Raw genomic sequence first — 15,280 nt, 5'->3', positions numbered from 1 at the left:
TCATGTTTAATACGGTTCCGGAAAAATCCAGTCAGAAGTTGTTCACGGAGTTTTCACAATAACTGCTTCTCATGAACCGAAGCTGGATTTGCGCCACGTCTCCTCTTGAAAGTTGGATTACTGTGCACTTCTGGATCACAGGCTGTAAGTATTCACGTTTATTATTTGCCTTTTACTGTACGTTACGTAACCGGTAACCGGAGATTAACATAATGTGCGTGTAGAGCTAAGCTTGCAAGCTAATTGTCTTGTGTTGTAATACTGTATTTCATAAACAACGTACCATATTTACACACGTGTATGTTGAATTATGCAGACTATCGTTTTTTTTATCGATGTTGGTTTAGACATGTTTACAAACTTGCTAAGTTGCTAAGCTAAATACAAATACAAATGCCAGCTAACGTTAAACTGTTACCAGTAAAATTTGTTCTCATGATCAAACTCAAGAAACTCTAAGTACAGATGATTTGTTTAAAGTTATATGTATTTTACTGTTGTATTTACTTGAAGCTTTCTTAGATTTTGAAACGAAGTAAACACATAATGTGTGTTGCTAATGTTGGGCCATGTAATATGTAATACATTTACGTTTTAATGAATAGTCTAACGATTTATAGTCGTTGTACTCTATTGTTATAATATGTCTTTTTGACTGAATACATGTTTGTTTTATTTGTCTATTCGCAGCTGGACACATCCTTCTACAATGTATGCAAACATGCAACATCATTACACACAGTACAAGGAGTCAGACTGGCATATGAGGAGCAAAGGTGTGTAACACATATGATGTATTTAGCTAGTGAAACCACTACCAGTCTTAGATGTATAACTGATGATGACAAAGTTTTTTTTCTCTGCATAATAATAGGAACCCAGGCAGTAGCATCGTTTCACAATGTTTCCATCACCATCATCAGTGGATGCCTTTGCTGTCCGTAGCCTGAGATTTCAGATTTGCAGCAAAAAAAATGTGATTTTCTCATTTATTGGAATGCTGTGCAGGTATTTAAGTATTTTAGTAACTTTGTTAAATAAAGTAGTATTTACTTTTACAATAAATTAAATGCTTGTTTATATTTTACAGGTATTTGTACCTTGCAGCCATCCATTACAATGTCACCAAGCCGTAACAAAAGCAGGAGAGGGAAAGTACAAGGCTATGTTCCCAAAACACACAAGTGACATACCGTAAGCAGTAATGTTTTATTTCAAATACATTCATAATTAAAAATGTATGAAGCAGGGAAATAAATGATCAAAACAAAATATTTATTGACTGCAATATTTGTACAGTTATGTGGATGATGTGATCAGGCTTGTGTTTGATGAGGTATTTGAAGACAAGCTGAAGGAAGCCCTGATTCCAATGGACCTGGCATCACAGTTTGAGAGACCTTCAAAAGAGGACGTGATTGCATGCCATCTTCAGTGCAGGGGTCGTCGAAAGCCAAAATTGTGACCGATCTGATCAGGAAGCTCCAAGCGTATCTGGAGAACAACACACGACAGGATGATAACCTTATAGTGTCGTCTTAAATAGCACCAGCTGACAAAGCTTTGATATGCCATTTATCTGAATAGATAGCTGTAAGAAATGAATTGAACAATTTTTGAAACAAGAGCACAATATGGTTACTAAAGTATGTTTATTTGTATATTGTTTAACATTTAAATATATATTTGTAATAAATAAAAAAAACTTTTGACTGACAATTATATTTTCTTTAAAGTTACATCTTTTGTTCTTTTGGGTACTTTGTTACTATAATGATACTTTAGTGTTATTGGTTTAAAAATGTAATAAAACTTACTCTAGTCCTGCACCTCAAAGGCTTATAGTCGGTACAATAAATGTTCTGTGTGTAGGGATTTAGACAATTTGTGCAAAACCTGGATGATGAATCACGCAGGTAAGAGGCCCTGGAACATGTTGCATTCTCCTTAAAACCTAATAAGTAAAAACATAGCACTTATAAGTAAGCAGTCTTTCATAAAAAAGTTTACCATAGTGAAATAATGTAGAACATTCATTTCAATTAATACTTTCTTTGTGCTACATTTGGTGTTTCCATATAGTTTGCACAGTGATATAGTATGTAACAGTCTTTTATAATAAAGTTTACTATAGTAAAATAATGTTAACAAATGAAATAGTTTTATAATCATTTCAACAAATACTTTCTATGTGCTACATTTGGTGTTTCCATATAGTTTGCACAGTAATATAGTATGTAAGCAGGCTTTTATAATAAAGTTTACTATAGTAAAATAATGTTAATAAGTGAAATAGTTTTATAATCATTTCAACAAATACTTTCTATGTGCTACATTTGGTGTTTCCATATAGTTTGCACAGTAATATAGTATGTAAGCAGTATTTTATAATAAAGTTTACTATAGTAAAATAATGTTAACAAGTGAAATAGTTTTATAATCATTTCAAAAAATACTTTCTATGTGCTACATTTGGTGTTTTCATATAGTTTGCACAGTAATATAGTATGTAAGCAGGCTTTTATAATAAAGTTTACTATAGTAAAATAATGTTAATAAGTGAAATAGTTTTATAATCATTTCAACAAATACTTTCTATGTGCTACATTTGGTGTTTCCATATAGTTTGCACAGTAATATAGTATGTAAGCAGTATTTTATAATAAAGTTTACTATAGTAAAATAATGTTAATAAGTGAAATAGTTGTATAATCATTTAAAAAAATACTTTATATGTGCTACATTTGGTGTTTCCATATAGTTTGCAAAGTAATGTAGTACGTTATAATTACCTTTTGGATGTCTTTGCAACACATTTTCGTCTTCGTTTAGCATTCTGGCAGAGCTAAGGACACCTAAAAAAGTTAAATCCAATCGCGTTCATTGACGGAGATCGTTTATATCGTAACGGCCGTCTGAACTCTCTGGATCGAGCTTGAAGTGGTAAGGCAGTACAGACACCATCGTTTATAGAGAAATATAGCGCTTGTTTACGTTGCCTGTGACTCTCAGTCAGAACCGGAAAACCCACGCGTAGTCAGGGGCGTAACCTTTCAAACACACGCCGAACCCAGTTGACCAATAACAGTTGAGTAGTCATCTGACCAATCCGAATACACTAGACATTTTGGGAGGCGGAGACAGGAACTAAATCCGAGCGTTTTCCAGACATGCAGAAATCGGTGAGGTATGTAAGCAATTTATAAGACTCACAGTGCATTAGTTCAAGTTTTAATAACATGTATGTACTATGGGATATTACAATAACGTGCTAACGTGCTAATTTATTAGCATAATTGGTGCTCTTTAAAGGGACCATTTAACATGTCCGCCCCAAAAAAAATCAATTCATACTCCACACTCCAAACAGACGGGGGCAGTATACCTCCAGAAAAGTGATTTGGTCTATTTTAATTTAGCAGCTGCAAATTTAGCAGCATATATCAAGTTTGATTTACATTAGCAACTTAGTTATCATTAGTCACCAAAAAAAACATTCGGTCTCATTAAAATTGCAATGTTTTCCGCTACGCTTCGTGCGTCCATTTGGTGTTCATTATAATCGAAGACATTTCAAGCTTCTTAGCTAATGTTACATTTTAGCATCAGCTTGGTAGATAACGGGTGAAAACCGGATTGGATCCGTGGGTAGAGCTAACTATTAAACGCTAACAGCTAAGGATGCGCAATAATTTGCATGCGATAGTCTTGCGCTTCTCGTCAGTGAAGCCGGTTTCTTGATTAAAAGTGAATCGCCATCAGCTGCTTTCAGATGGAGCCACATTTACTGCACAAAGCCGTAGTTCATGTACAAGCAATCGCAATGCCTATTATTAATGAACTTCTAGCAAATACTAACAGCATCTTACTTACCAATCGAAAACAAAAGTTGTCATTTCGGAGTCGAACCTCATTTCTTTCATGTCCATTAGTTGTCTCCAGCGATGAAAAGCAGTGCCAGTATTTTCTCTGGTTCGGTTACTTTATTTATCATATTTTATTTGTGAATCCGAGCGCGTTGTTCCCAGCAGCAAATGTTTGTGGTAGAGGTAAATGTCTCTTGCTTTAGCCATTCTTCCGCTCTCTTCCCTGAACTGAAATACGTCCGAAACCCCTATTGCAAGGCAGGAAGGCATCAAGGCATGTCCGAATTGCATTTCTCTGAGCTGCCTTCATGAATCTTAAGCGAAAAAGTCAGCTGCCTTAGTTTTCGGACGCAGCGGTACAGTAGTAGTAGAGGGCTGTACTAATATCTATGGCTGTACTCCCACACATGCGGACTTATTCGTGTATTGCAGTTTGGCTGGCGGTTATGTGCGTGGCCCGCATACCGCCTCCCATGGTCGAAACTGGTATTACAACACCAGTCGGGCTGTAGCTAGTAATTTAGCATGCTAATATAGATTGATATTTCTGCAGCACTATACGTTGTCATTTTTTTAATGACATCTTTGCCCTTATTTCTTCTCATTCTTTTGATGCGTGTAGCTAATTTTTTTAAATCTTTTACCTCAATTATGACAAATGGCACCTTTAAGTTATTTATACTGTTTACATTTGTAGTTTTTATTTGGTAACATTTAAGTTATTTATATTGTTTATGAGATTTGCCATTGGTCAAAACATGTTTAATGTTTATAGAATAATTAGTGGGGGCATTTAATACAGATTAATTATTGACATTTGAATGCTGAATTTATACTGTAACTTTATAGTTACTTAAATCAAATGATGTTGTGACTTTCTGGAAAGCCAGTCAAGTGCATTTGTCTTTTGCATAGTGCTTTTGGCAAAGCATCTAACAGTAAAGAGCTACACGTTTCACAAACCAGATCCATGAATGTGTGCGTTTGTCATTATATTATTCTGTAAATCGCAAGCATTACTGCCAGATTCACAAACCATTAAAGGCGGGCGTACACGGTGCGATTTTTGCTGTCGTAGGGGCTCGCATGCGATTTTTTTTCCTCGGGAGAAAATCGTTCATGCTCGTATGGTCGCGGCTCGCACCGTGTGAGAGGAATTACGAGCCGAGCCGAGCAGGTTACAAGCACCTTACGACCTCCCGATAATTTTTAAACATGTCAAAAAAGTTCGGGAGCTGTCGGTATAAATTCGTAGTGTTGGTGCGGGTGTACGAGACGATCTGGCAAAGCACTTGAAGTTGACCAATCAGAATGTACAAAACACACAAGAAGAAAGACAAATGTAGCACTGCTACCTCAAATATTGATGACTACTCTATAGCTGGCTATGTTTCGCGCACATACACACTCCGGTGACCAGACATCATGACGATAGCAATAAGCTCCGGAACGGATCTGCAACGGATCTGCTCCGAAGCCGACAGCTCCGGTCTGGATCCGTTGCGGATCCGCCCCGGAGCCTATTGCTATCAGGCAGTGACGACCTCTTGATCAGCTTATTTGCCTGAAAAAAACCTGTCATATGTGTTTTTGTGATGTCGGGTCACAGCTTTGGATGTGTGTGGAAACAGGAGAGAGTGTAGTTGTTTTAGGCTATACCGCTGTTCTGATAAGTGCTACCACAATGCATTAAACGAGGCTTTTTTATATTAAAACTTTTTTGTTTTACTTGTTGATTTTTCTTTACTTGTTAATATGTTTTATCATTATTTACAATGTAAACATAAAATAAGCCAACTAAATTATGTAATAAATACATTTAAAAATTATTAGACTCCGTGCAGAGACCACTGGTTTAAATAGTACAGGATGTACAAAGAATGTCGCAATTTTTGTGTAATCCAAGCTGTGCCAAAGTTGCTGTAGTTTCATAAATGATTGGATATTAAAAGGGCTGTCGCGACAGAAAAAAGCAACGGAATGTCCATGTTTAATAGGCTAAGAAATGCATTTATTGAGAGAGTACATAAACATGATGATCATATGCGGAGACGATGTTTCCCATCTTATTATGGAGCTTCTGCTTTAACAACTGAGCTTGTTCGGTATTTTTACCCACATATATATTCTTTTACATATTTTCGACCAAAGGAACAAAAGATATAGCCCAGTGTAAGTTATATGGTAGCCTTGTTTTGAAATGATTAGAACATTTAAATGACTAAAAATGTAGGCTATCTCTGAAACTTTATTTAAATAATGATTAATTTGTTTTCATACTATATTTGTATTGCTATGTATTAATTTACATATAGGCCTACTGTGAAAATGCACTATATTATATGCAATGCCTTCTGTATGGCATTTATTTTGTGCAGTTACAGCATAAATGCTGCGGTCTCACTTTTACTTCAAGACACCGCATTGACCGAACATTTGCACATAACAAGCCTAGACAATGTGCTTTATATTAAATTAAATTATTTTCGTTTTACAAATTAATATTTGGCTATAGATGTGTTGTCTTAATAATTTAATTATAAAGGGAAAGATGTGTAACGTTAGCTTGCGTTGCTCCTCATTCTGCATTTACAAATAAATAAATAGGCCCACTGAATGTGTTTTTTGAACGGTCATATTTATAAAATATAGCTGCAAGCAGCGATACCGGGGTCAAGCCAAACATGGCAAAAAATGATTCATACGTGATGACTGCCAAGATTTAACATCTAAGTTTGCATTAGTTTTATGAAATAAAGCAATTTTTTCGTATCTTGAGACCACTAGGTGGCACTGTGCCGAAAGAATAGTTGGTGCCTCAGGTCATGACTGTGATGACACATACCAAATTTAGTGTAAATACAATAAAGCGATACGGAGATATAGCCTTAAATGACTTGACCACTAGGGGGCACTGACCAAAAAATAAATTGTGACTCAGGTCTTGATTGTGATGACACCCACCAAATTTGGTGTGAATACAATAAAGAGATGCAGAGATATAGCCTTAAATGACTTGACCACTAGGGGGCACTGACCAAAAAATTAATTGTGACTCAGGTCTTGATTGTGATGACACCCACCAAATTTGGTGTAAATACGATAAAGAGATGCAGAGATATAGCTTCAAATCTCTTGACCACTAGGGGGCACCGAAAAGTTTACAAGTCCTCCCAGAACATGTTGCTGATGAACCATGCCAAGTTTCATAACAATACGCAATTGCGTTTCTGAAATACTTGAACTTAAAGAAAAATTCAAAATGGCCGACACACAAAATGGCCGACCAAAAACCATTTGGTATCGTTTGACTCGACATGCCTCACGAATTCTAACAAGACCAGTCTCATAATTTTACATTCAAATTTGCAGTAGTTATAAGCAAAAATAGAATTTTTTTATATCTCGTGACCAGTAGGGGGCAGTGTGACGAAATAGTGCATGCACCCTCAGGTCATCACTGTTATGACATATACCAAGTCTCATATTAATACGCAAAAGTTTTGCGAAGATACAGGCTCAAAGACATTTTGGCGTGCTCGCCCTCGCATTCTTTGATGCGTTATACGACAACGGATAGGTCTACCGAAAATCTTTTGATAACTTTTTGTCTAGAGTGTCTCTAGATGATGCATACCAAAAATCAAGCCAATCACACAAGCGCTCTAGGAGGAGTTCGAAAAAGTAGGTGTTCAATATAATTAAAAATGGCCGACAGGAAGTAGGTTTGACTCAGACATATTTGGTACAGTCGGACTCAGCATGAGCCAAGGAATCAATAGAGTGAAGTCTTATGTCATAGTGGCAATTTAATCAAATGACATAAAGATTTAAAAACATTTTTTTACATATCCTGACCACTAGGTGGCGCCATCCTAAAGATTTATAGGTGCGCTCAGAACATGTCACTGATGAACCATGCCAAATTTCGTAGCGATACGCCATTCTGTTTGTGAAATACTGACCTTAATGAGAAAATTCAAAATGGCCGACACCCAAAATGGCCGACCGAAAACCGTTTGGTATCGTTTGACTTGGCATGCCTCAAGGAATCTAACAAGACCACCTTCATAATTTTAGACTCAAGTTTGAAGTAGTTATAAGCGATAATAGGCATTTTTCGAATCTCGTGACCACTAGGTGGCGCTGTGACGAAACGTTGCAGGCACCCTCAGGTCATGACTGTAATGACATATACCAAGTTTCGTGTCAATACAATAAAGTTTTGCGAAGATAAGGCCTCACGTCCGTTTTGGCGTGCTCGCCGCCATATATGTTGTCAATTTATATGAGAACGCATTGGTCTATCAAAAAGCTTTTGATAACTTTTTGTCTTGGGTGTCTCTAGATGCTACATACCAAAGGACATGCAAATCGGACAAACGGTCTAGGAGGAGTTCGAAAAAGTAGGTTTTACGAAAAATTCAAAATGGCGGAAAGATGTGCATGACACAAATGACATCAATGTGTGCATTTGAATCATCATGAGCCAAGGATTCAGAGGAAACAAGAATTTAGTTTCTAGGACTCACGAGTCAGAAGTTATGAGCATGAACATAAGTGGATTTTTGGACTGTTGGTGGCGCTAGAGGGTTTGAGTCAGATACACCAATGTTGCTATAGTAACTTCTAAGACCGTCCTCTACATGTGTGCCAAATTTCATAACTTTCCTATGTATGGTTCTATGGGCTGCCATTGACTTCAATGGCGGAAGAACAAGAAGAAGATTAATAAATATAGCTGCAAGCAGCGATACCGGGGTCAAGCCAAACATGGCAAAAAATGATTCATACGTGATGACTGTCATGATTTAACATCTAAGTTTGCATTAGTTTTATGAAAAAAAGCAATTTTTTTGTATCTTGAGACCACTAGTTGGCACTGTGCTGAAAGAATAGATGGTGACTCAGGTCATGACTGTGATGACACATACCAAATTTAGTGTAAATACAATAAAGCGATAAGGAGATATAGCCTTAAATGACTTGACCACTAGGGGGCACTGACCAAAAAATAAATTGTGACTCAGGTCTTGATTGTGATGACACCCACCAAATTTGGTGTGAATACGATAAAGAGATGCAGAGATATAGCCTTAAATGACTTGACCACTAGGGGGCACTGACCAAACAATAAATTGTGACTCAGGTCTTGATTGTGATGACACCCACCAAATTTGGTTTAAATACGATAAAGAGATGCAGAGATATAGCTTCAAATCTCTTGACCACTAGGGGGCACCGGAAAGTTTACAAGTCCTCCCAGAACATGTTGCTGATGAACCATACCAAGTTTCATAACGATACGCAATTGCGTTTCTGAAATACTTGAACTTAAAGAAAAATTCAAAATGGCCGACACACAAAATGGCCGACCAAAAAACATTTGGTATCGTTTGACTCGCCATGCCTCACGAAATCTAACAAGACCAGTCTCATAATTTTACATTCGAATTTGCAGTAGTTATAAGCAAAAATAGACATTTTTTATATCTCGTGACCAGTAGGGGGCAGTGTGACGAAATGGTGCATGCACCCTCAGGTCATCACTTTTATGACATATACCAAGTCTCATATTAATACGCAAAAGTTTTGCGAAAATACAGGCGCAAACACATTTTGGCGTGCTCGCTCTCACATTCTTTGATGCGTTATACGACAACGGATAGGTCTACCGAAAAGCTTTTGATAACTTTTTGTCTGGAGTGTCTCTAGATGATGCGTACCAAAAATCAAGCCAATCACACGAGCACTCTAGGAGGAGTTGAAAAAAGTAGCTGTTCAATATAATTCAAAATGGCCGACAGGAAGTATGTTTGATTCAGACATATTTGGTACGGTCGGACTCAGCACAAGCCAAGGAATCAATAGAGTGAAGTTTTATGTCAGTGTAGCAATTTAATCAAATGATATAAAGATTTTAAACAATTTCTTTACATATCTTGACCACTAGGTGGCGCCATCCTAAAGATTTATAGGTGCGCTCAGAACATGTCACTGATGAACCATGCCAAATTTCGTAGCGATACGTCACTCTGTTTGTGAAATACTGAACTTAATGAGAAAATTCAAAATGGCCGACACCCAAAATGGCCGACCGAAAACCGTTTGGTATCGTTTGACTCGGCATGCCTCAAGGAATCTAACAAGACCACCTTCATGATTTTAGACTCAAGTTTGAAGTAGTTATTAGCGAAAATAGGCATTTTTCGAATCTCGTGACCACTAGGTGGCGCTGTGACGAAACGTTGCAGGCACCCTCAGGTCATGACTGCAATGACATATACCAAGTTTCGTGTCGATACACAAAAGTTTTGCGAAGATACGGCCTCACGTCCGTTTTGGCGTGCTCGCCGCCTTATATGGTGTCACTGTATGCGACAACGCATTGGTCTATCAAAAAGCTTTTGATAACTTTTTGTCTGGGGTGTCTCTAGATGCTACATACCAAAGGACATGCAAATCGGACAAACGCTCTAGGAGGAGTTCGAAAAAGTAGGTTTTACGGAAAATTCAAAATGGCGGAAAGATGTGCATGACACAAATGACATCAATGTGTGCAATTTAATCATCATGAGCCAAGGATTCAGAGGAAATAAGAATTTAGGTTCTAGGTCTCACGGGTCAGAAGTTATGAGCATGAACAGAAGTGGATTTTTGGACAGTTGGTGGCGCTAGAGGGTTTGAGTTAGACACACCTATGTTGCTATAGTAACTTCTTAGACTGTCCTCTACATGTGTGCCAAATTTCATAACTTTCCTACGTACGATTCTATGGGCTGCCATTGACTTTCGGCGGAAGAACGAGGAAGAAAAATAATAATAACAAGCAGCAATGCCGGGGTCAAGCCAAAAAGGGCACAGAAGAAAGTAAAGTTGAATTCGGATGAGCAGTTTAAAGAACCTAGGAAAATCTATTGATTTCAGACTAAATAATATAACAGGTATCAGCAAAAAACTGTGTTTTCATTTAGTGTAATCTCTCCCTCTCTTCTCGAGGAGCATTGACAACTAAAACACTGAAGAAAATGTGAGTGGTGCTTGCAGTGGCAATACTCAGCTCACAAAATGTTACAGTGGTGTTAATGAGTCAAAAGAGACCACCCCCATGTCTCTACGATGTTCTGACGCAGAGATATAGCTCTTGCAAAAAGGGTTGATAAGGTATCCTAATTGGTTGCTAAGGAGTTAATTGGCATGCACCAATGATCTACAAGCCTTGAAAGGAATAATACATGATGACCCAAGATTTTAGATGTACTGTTGCAGTAGTTTTAGGCAAAAATACCATATTCTATCTCAAAACCACTAGGTGGCGCAATGACAAAATTGTGCATGCAACATCAGGTCATGATTGTGTTACATCTAGCTAGTTTTATGATATACACTTTAGTTTAGTTAAGTAACAGTTGTATGACCATAAAGGTGGCTTGTTATCAAAGGTTTTGTTCAATTATAAGGCCATCTAGTGGTGAAAGCATCCAATTTTTTGTGTGTGGCCTCAGAATGTGCTCATACATCAGCGTATCAAATCTGGTGAAAAAATCTCTTTCCGTTGCGAAGTTATAACCATTTATGTGTAAAAAACACAAAATCAAAAGGTAATTTTTCGTTTTTTGCAATTTTCGGCCATTTCTGATGAAAATTTTAATATAACTCTAATAGAACTTTTTGTTCAGAAGGTAATGCAATGTTCTTCCTATGGTGTTTTCGAGTCGATCGGAATAACGCTCGTGGAGATATTCGCGCGTGTTTTTTAAGTGCTGTTTTGCTGCGCAGGGCTAACCGTGAGGCGAAATCTGGCATGTTTGGTATCATTGGACTCGGCGACTACTCAGGACTCCTAAAAATTAAGTCCCGTCAAAATACGTTGATCGCAGCCAAAATTATAAGTGTATAAATCATTTGTCTGGCCACTAGGTGGCGCTGCAAAAAAACTGTGCATGCACCCTCAGTTCCAGACTGGCATCACAAGTACCAAGTGTCGTGTCAATAGGCCTAAGTTTGACGAAGATACAGCCTAAAATCTGTTTTTTGCGCTCTACGTAAAATTCGTTAAGGCGGTATACAACAAAGGATTGCTGTATCGAAATTCTTTTGATAACTTTTTGCCATGAGTGTCTCAAGATCATACATACCAATTTTCGTGGCAATCGGACAAAAGCTCTAGGACGAGTTCGAAAAAGTAGGTTTTTCGAATAATTCAAAATGGCGGAAAAATTTTCATGACGGAAAATGACGTCATATGGTCCAATCGAATCGTCTTGAGCCAATGAATCATAGGAAGCAAGAATTTTGTTTCTAGGGCTTATGGATCAGAAGTTATAAGCAAAAACGTAAGTGCAACTTTGGACTGTTGGTGGCGCTAGAGGGTTGGAGATAGAGACTCCAAATTTACTGTGGGGACACATTGGACTGTCCTTTATCAGTGTGCCAAATTTCATAACTTTCCTACGTACGGTTCTATGGGCTGCCATAGACCGCAATGGCGGAAGAAGAAAAATTTACTAACAGAAACAATTGCCAATATAGCTGCAAGCAGCGATACCGGGGTCAAGCCAAACATGGCAAAAAATGATTCATACGTGATGACTGCCATGATTTAAAGGACAAGTTCGGTATTTTAGACTTAAAGCCCTGTTTTCAGATTGTTTATGGTCAAATAGAATGGTTTTGACTGAAATTTCGACATTTTCGGCTGCCCTGAGAATTTTCGCTTGTTTGTGTTTCAGCTCAGACCTCTACAATGGCTTTATAGGTGCACTGGAACAATCCTTCCTAAAATGCATTAAACTTTCGTTTACAAAGACGTGAAACTCACCGAGTGGTCAGGGGTGTTCACTGGTATGCTCACACAAAAATCGCTCCAAAAGACGCATTCCAACAGGTTTTATCGTAGTTTTTACCAACTCCATTGACTGTATTAGACGTCCTGTGAGGTATGGTATTACTCCGCGCCGGGAACTTTGTTTCTATTCTTGCAATTGGCAAAGGCGGATTAGCGCCACCTCCTGGGCTGGAGTGTTTATTATTCAAGCTCTAAGCGGAAGAATGTACGGGTGTGAGGCGTTTGGGGAAATAGGTCCACAAGTTAACAACGAATGCTAAAACAGCTGTTGGAAAGCATCTTTTAACGCGATTTTTGTGTGAGCATATCAGTGAACACCCCTGACCACTCGGTGAGTTTCTCGTCTTTGTAAACGAAAGTTTAATGCATTTTAGGAAGGATTGTTCCAGTGCACCTATAAAGCCATTGTAGAGGTCTGAGCTGAAACACAAACAAGCGAAAATTCTCAGGGCAGCCGAAAATGTCGAAATTTCAGTCAAAACCATTCTATTTGACCATAAACAATCTGAAAACAGGGCTTTAAGTCTAAAATACCGAACTTGTCCTTTAACATCTAAGTTTGCATTAGTTTTATGAAAAAAGCAATTTATTCGTATCTTGAGACCACTAGGTGGCACTGTGCCGAAAGAATAGATGGTGCCTCAGGTCATGACTGTGATGACACAAACCAAATTTAGTGTAAATACAATAAAGCGATACGGAGATATAGCCTTAAATGACTTGACCACTAGGGGGCACTGACCAAAAAAAAAATTGTGACTCAGGTCTTGATTGTGATGACACCCACCAAATTTGGTGTGAATACTATAAAGAGATGCAGAGATATAGCCTTAAATGACTTGACCACTAGGGGGCACTGACCAAAAAATAAATTGTGACTCAGGTCTTGATTGTGATGACACCCACCAAATTTGGTGTAAATACGATAAAGAGATGCAGAGATATAGCTTCAAATCTCTTGACCACTAGGGGGCACCGAAAAGTTTACAAGTCCTCCCAGAACATGTTGCTGATGAACCATACCAAGTTTCATAACAATACGCAATTGCGTTTCTGAAATACTTAAACTTAAAGAAAAATTCAAAATGGCCGACACACAAAATGGCCGACCAAAAACCATTTGGTATCGTTTGACTCGGCATGCCTCATGAAATCTAGCAAGACCAGTCTCATAATTTTACATTCAAATTTGCAGTAGTTATAAGCAAAAATAGACATTTTTTTATATATCGTGACCAGTAGGGGGCAGTGTGGCGAAATGGTGCATGCACCCTCAGGTCATCACTGTTATGACATTTACCAAGTCTCATATTAATACGCATACGTTTTGCGAAGATACAGGCTCAAACACATTTTGGCGTGCTCGCTCTCGCATTCTTTGATGCGTTATACGACAACGGATAGGTCTACTGAAAATCTTTTGATAACTTTTTGTATAGAGTGTCTATAGACGATGCATACCAAAAATCAAGCCAATCACACGAGCGCTCTAGAAGGAGTTCGAAAAAGTAGCTGTTCAATATAATTCAAAATGGCCGACAGGAAGTAGGTTTGACTCAGACATATTTGGTACAGTCGGACTCAGCATGAGCCAAGGAATCAATAGAGTGAAGTCTTATGTCATAGTGGCAATTTAATCAAATGATATAAAGATTTTAAAAAATTGTTTTACATATCCTGACCACTAGGTGGCGCCGTCCTAAAGATTTATAGGTGCGCTCAGAACATGTCACTGATGAACCATGCCAAATTTCGTAGCGATACGCCATTCTGTTTGTGAAATACTGAACTTAATGAGAAAATTCAAAATGGCCGACACCCAAAATGGCCGACCGAAAACCGTTTGGTATCGTTTGACTCGGCATGCCTCAAGGAATCTAACAAGACCACCTTCATGATTTTAGACTCAAGTTTGAAGTAGTTATAAGCGAAAATAAGCATTTTTCGAATCTCGTAACCACTAGGTGGCGCTGTGACGAAACGTTGCAGGCACCCTCAGGTCATGACTGTTATGACATATACCAAGTTTCGTGTCGATACAATAAACTTTTGCGAAGATAAGGCCTCACGTCCGTTTTGGCGTGTTCGCCGCCATATATTTTGTCAATTTATATGAGAACGCATTGGTCTATCAAAAAGCTTTTGATAACTTTTTGTCTTGGGTGTCTCTAGATGCTACATACCAAAGGACATGCAAATCGGACAAACGGTCTAGGAGGAGTTCGAAAAAGTAGGTTTTTCAAAAAATTCAAAATGGCGGAAAGATGTGCATGACACAAATGACATCAATGTGTGCATTTGAATCATCATGAGCCAAGGATTCAGAGGAAACAAGAATTTAGTTTCTAGGACTCATGGGTCAGAAGTTATGAGCATGAACATAAGTGGATTTTTGGACTGTTGGTGGCGCTAGAGGGTTTGAGTCAGACACACCAATGTTGCTATAGTAACTTCTGAGACTGTCCTCTACATGTGTGCCAAAATTCATAACTTTCCTATGTACGGTTCTATGGGCTGCCATTGACTTTCGGCGGAAGAACGAGGAAGAAAAATAATAATAAATATA

At 38.0% G+C, this 15,280-nt stretch overlaps 1 protein-coding gene and 1 long non-coding RNA gene across 7 annotated transcripts in view; one reads left to right on the top strand and one right to left on the bottom strand.

Moving 5' to 3' along the window:
• naa38 (N-alpha-acetyltransferase 38, NatC auxiliary subunit) overlaps window positions 1–15,280 on the bottom strand; it is a 156,598-nt gene that overhangs the window by 118,540 nt on the left and 22,778 nt on the right. The window contains exons 3-4 of one of the 6 annotated variants that reach the window (XM_065284619.2): window positions 1,897–1,954; window positions 1,317–1,494 (exon numbers count right to left, since the gene is read on the bottom strand). The exons of 4 other annotated variants lie outside the window; for them this stretch is intronic. In XM_065284619.2, the coding sequence (XP_065140691.1) occupies window positions 1,317–1,494; window positions 1,897–1,954 (236 nt within the window). Of the gene's footprint in view, window positions 1–1,316; window positions 1,495–1,817; window positions 1,955–15,280 lie in introns of those variants that run through there. One more of the 6 variants, XM_065284620.2, reaches the window with a different exon arrangement.
• LOC135774485 (uncharacterized) lies at window positions 681–1,411 on the top strand. Its single transcript, XR_010543695.2, has 4 exons — window positions 681–776; window positions 875–1,008; window positions 1,091–1,194; window positions 1,300–1,411. It is a non-coding gene; the product is annotated as an uncharacterized lncRNA (long non-coding RNA).

The sequence above is a fragment of the Paramisgurnus dabryanus genome, chromosome 5 (genome assembly GCF_030506205.2).
Source record: "Paramisgurnus dabryanus chromosome 5, PD_genome_1.1, whole genome shotgun sequence".
Classification (NCBI taxonomy): domain Eukaryota; kingdom Metazoa; phylum Chordata; class Actinopteri; order Cypriniformes; family Cobitidae; genus Paramisgurnus; species Paramisgurnus dabryanus.
Note: the sequence above shows the minus strand (reverse complement) of the source record. Positions and strands in the feature narration are given on the sequence as shown.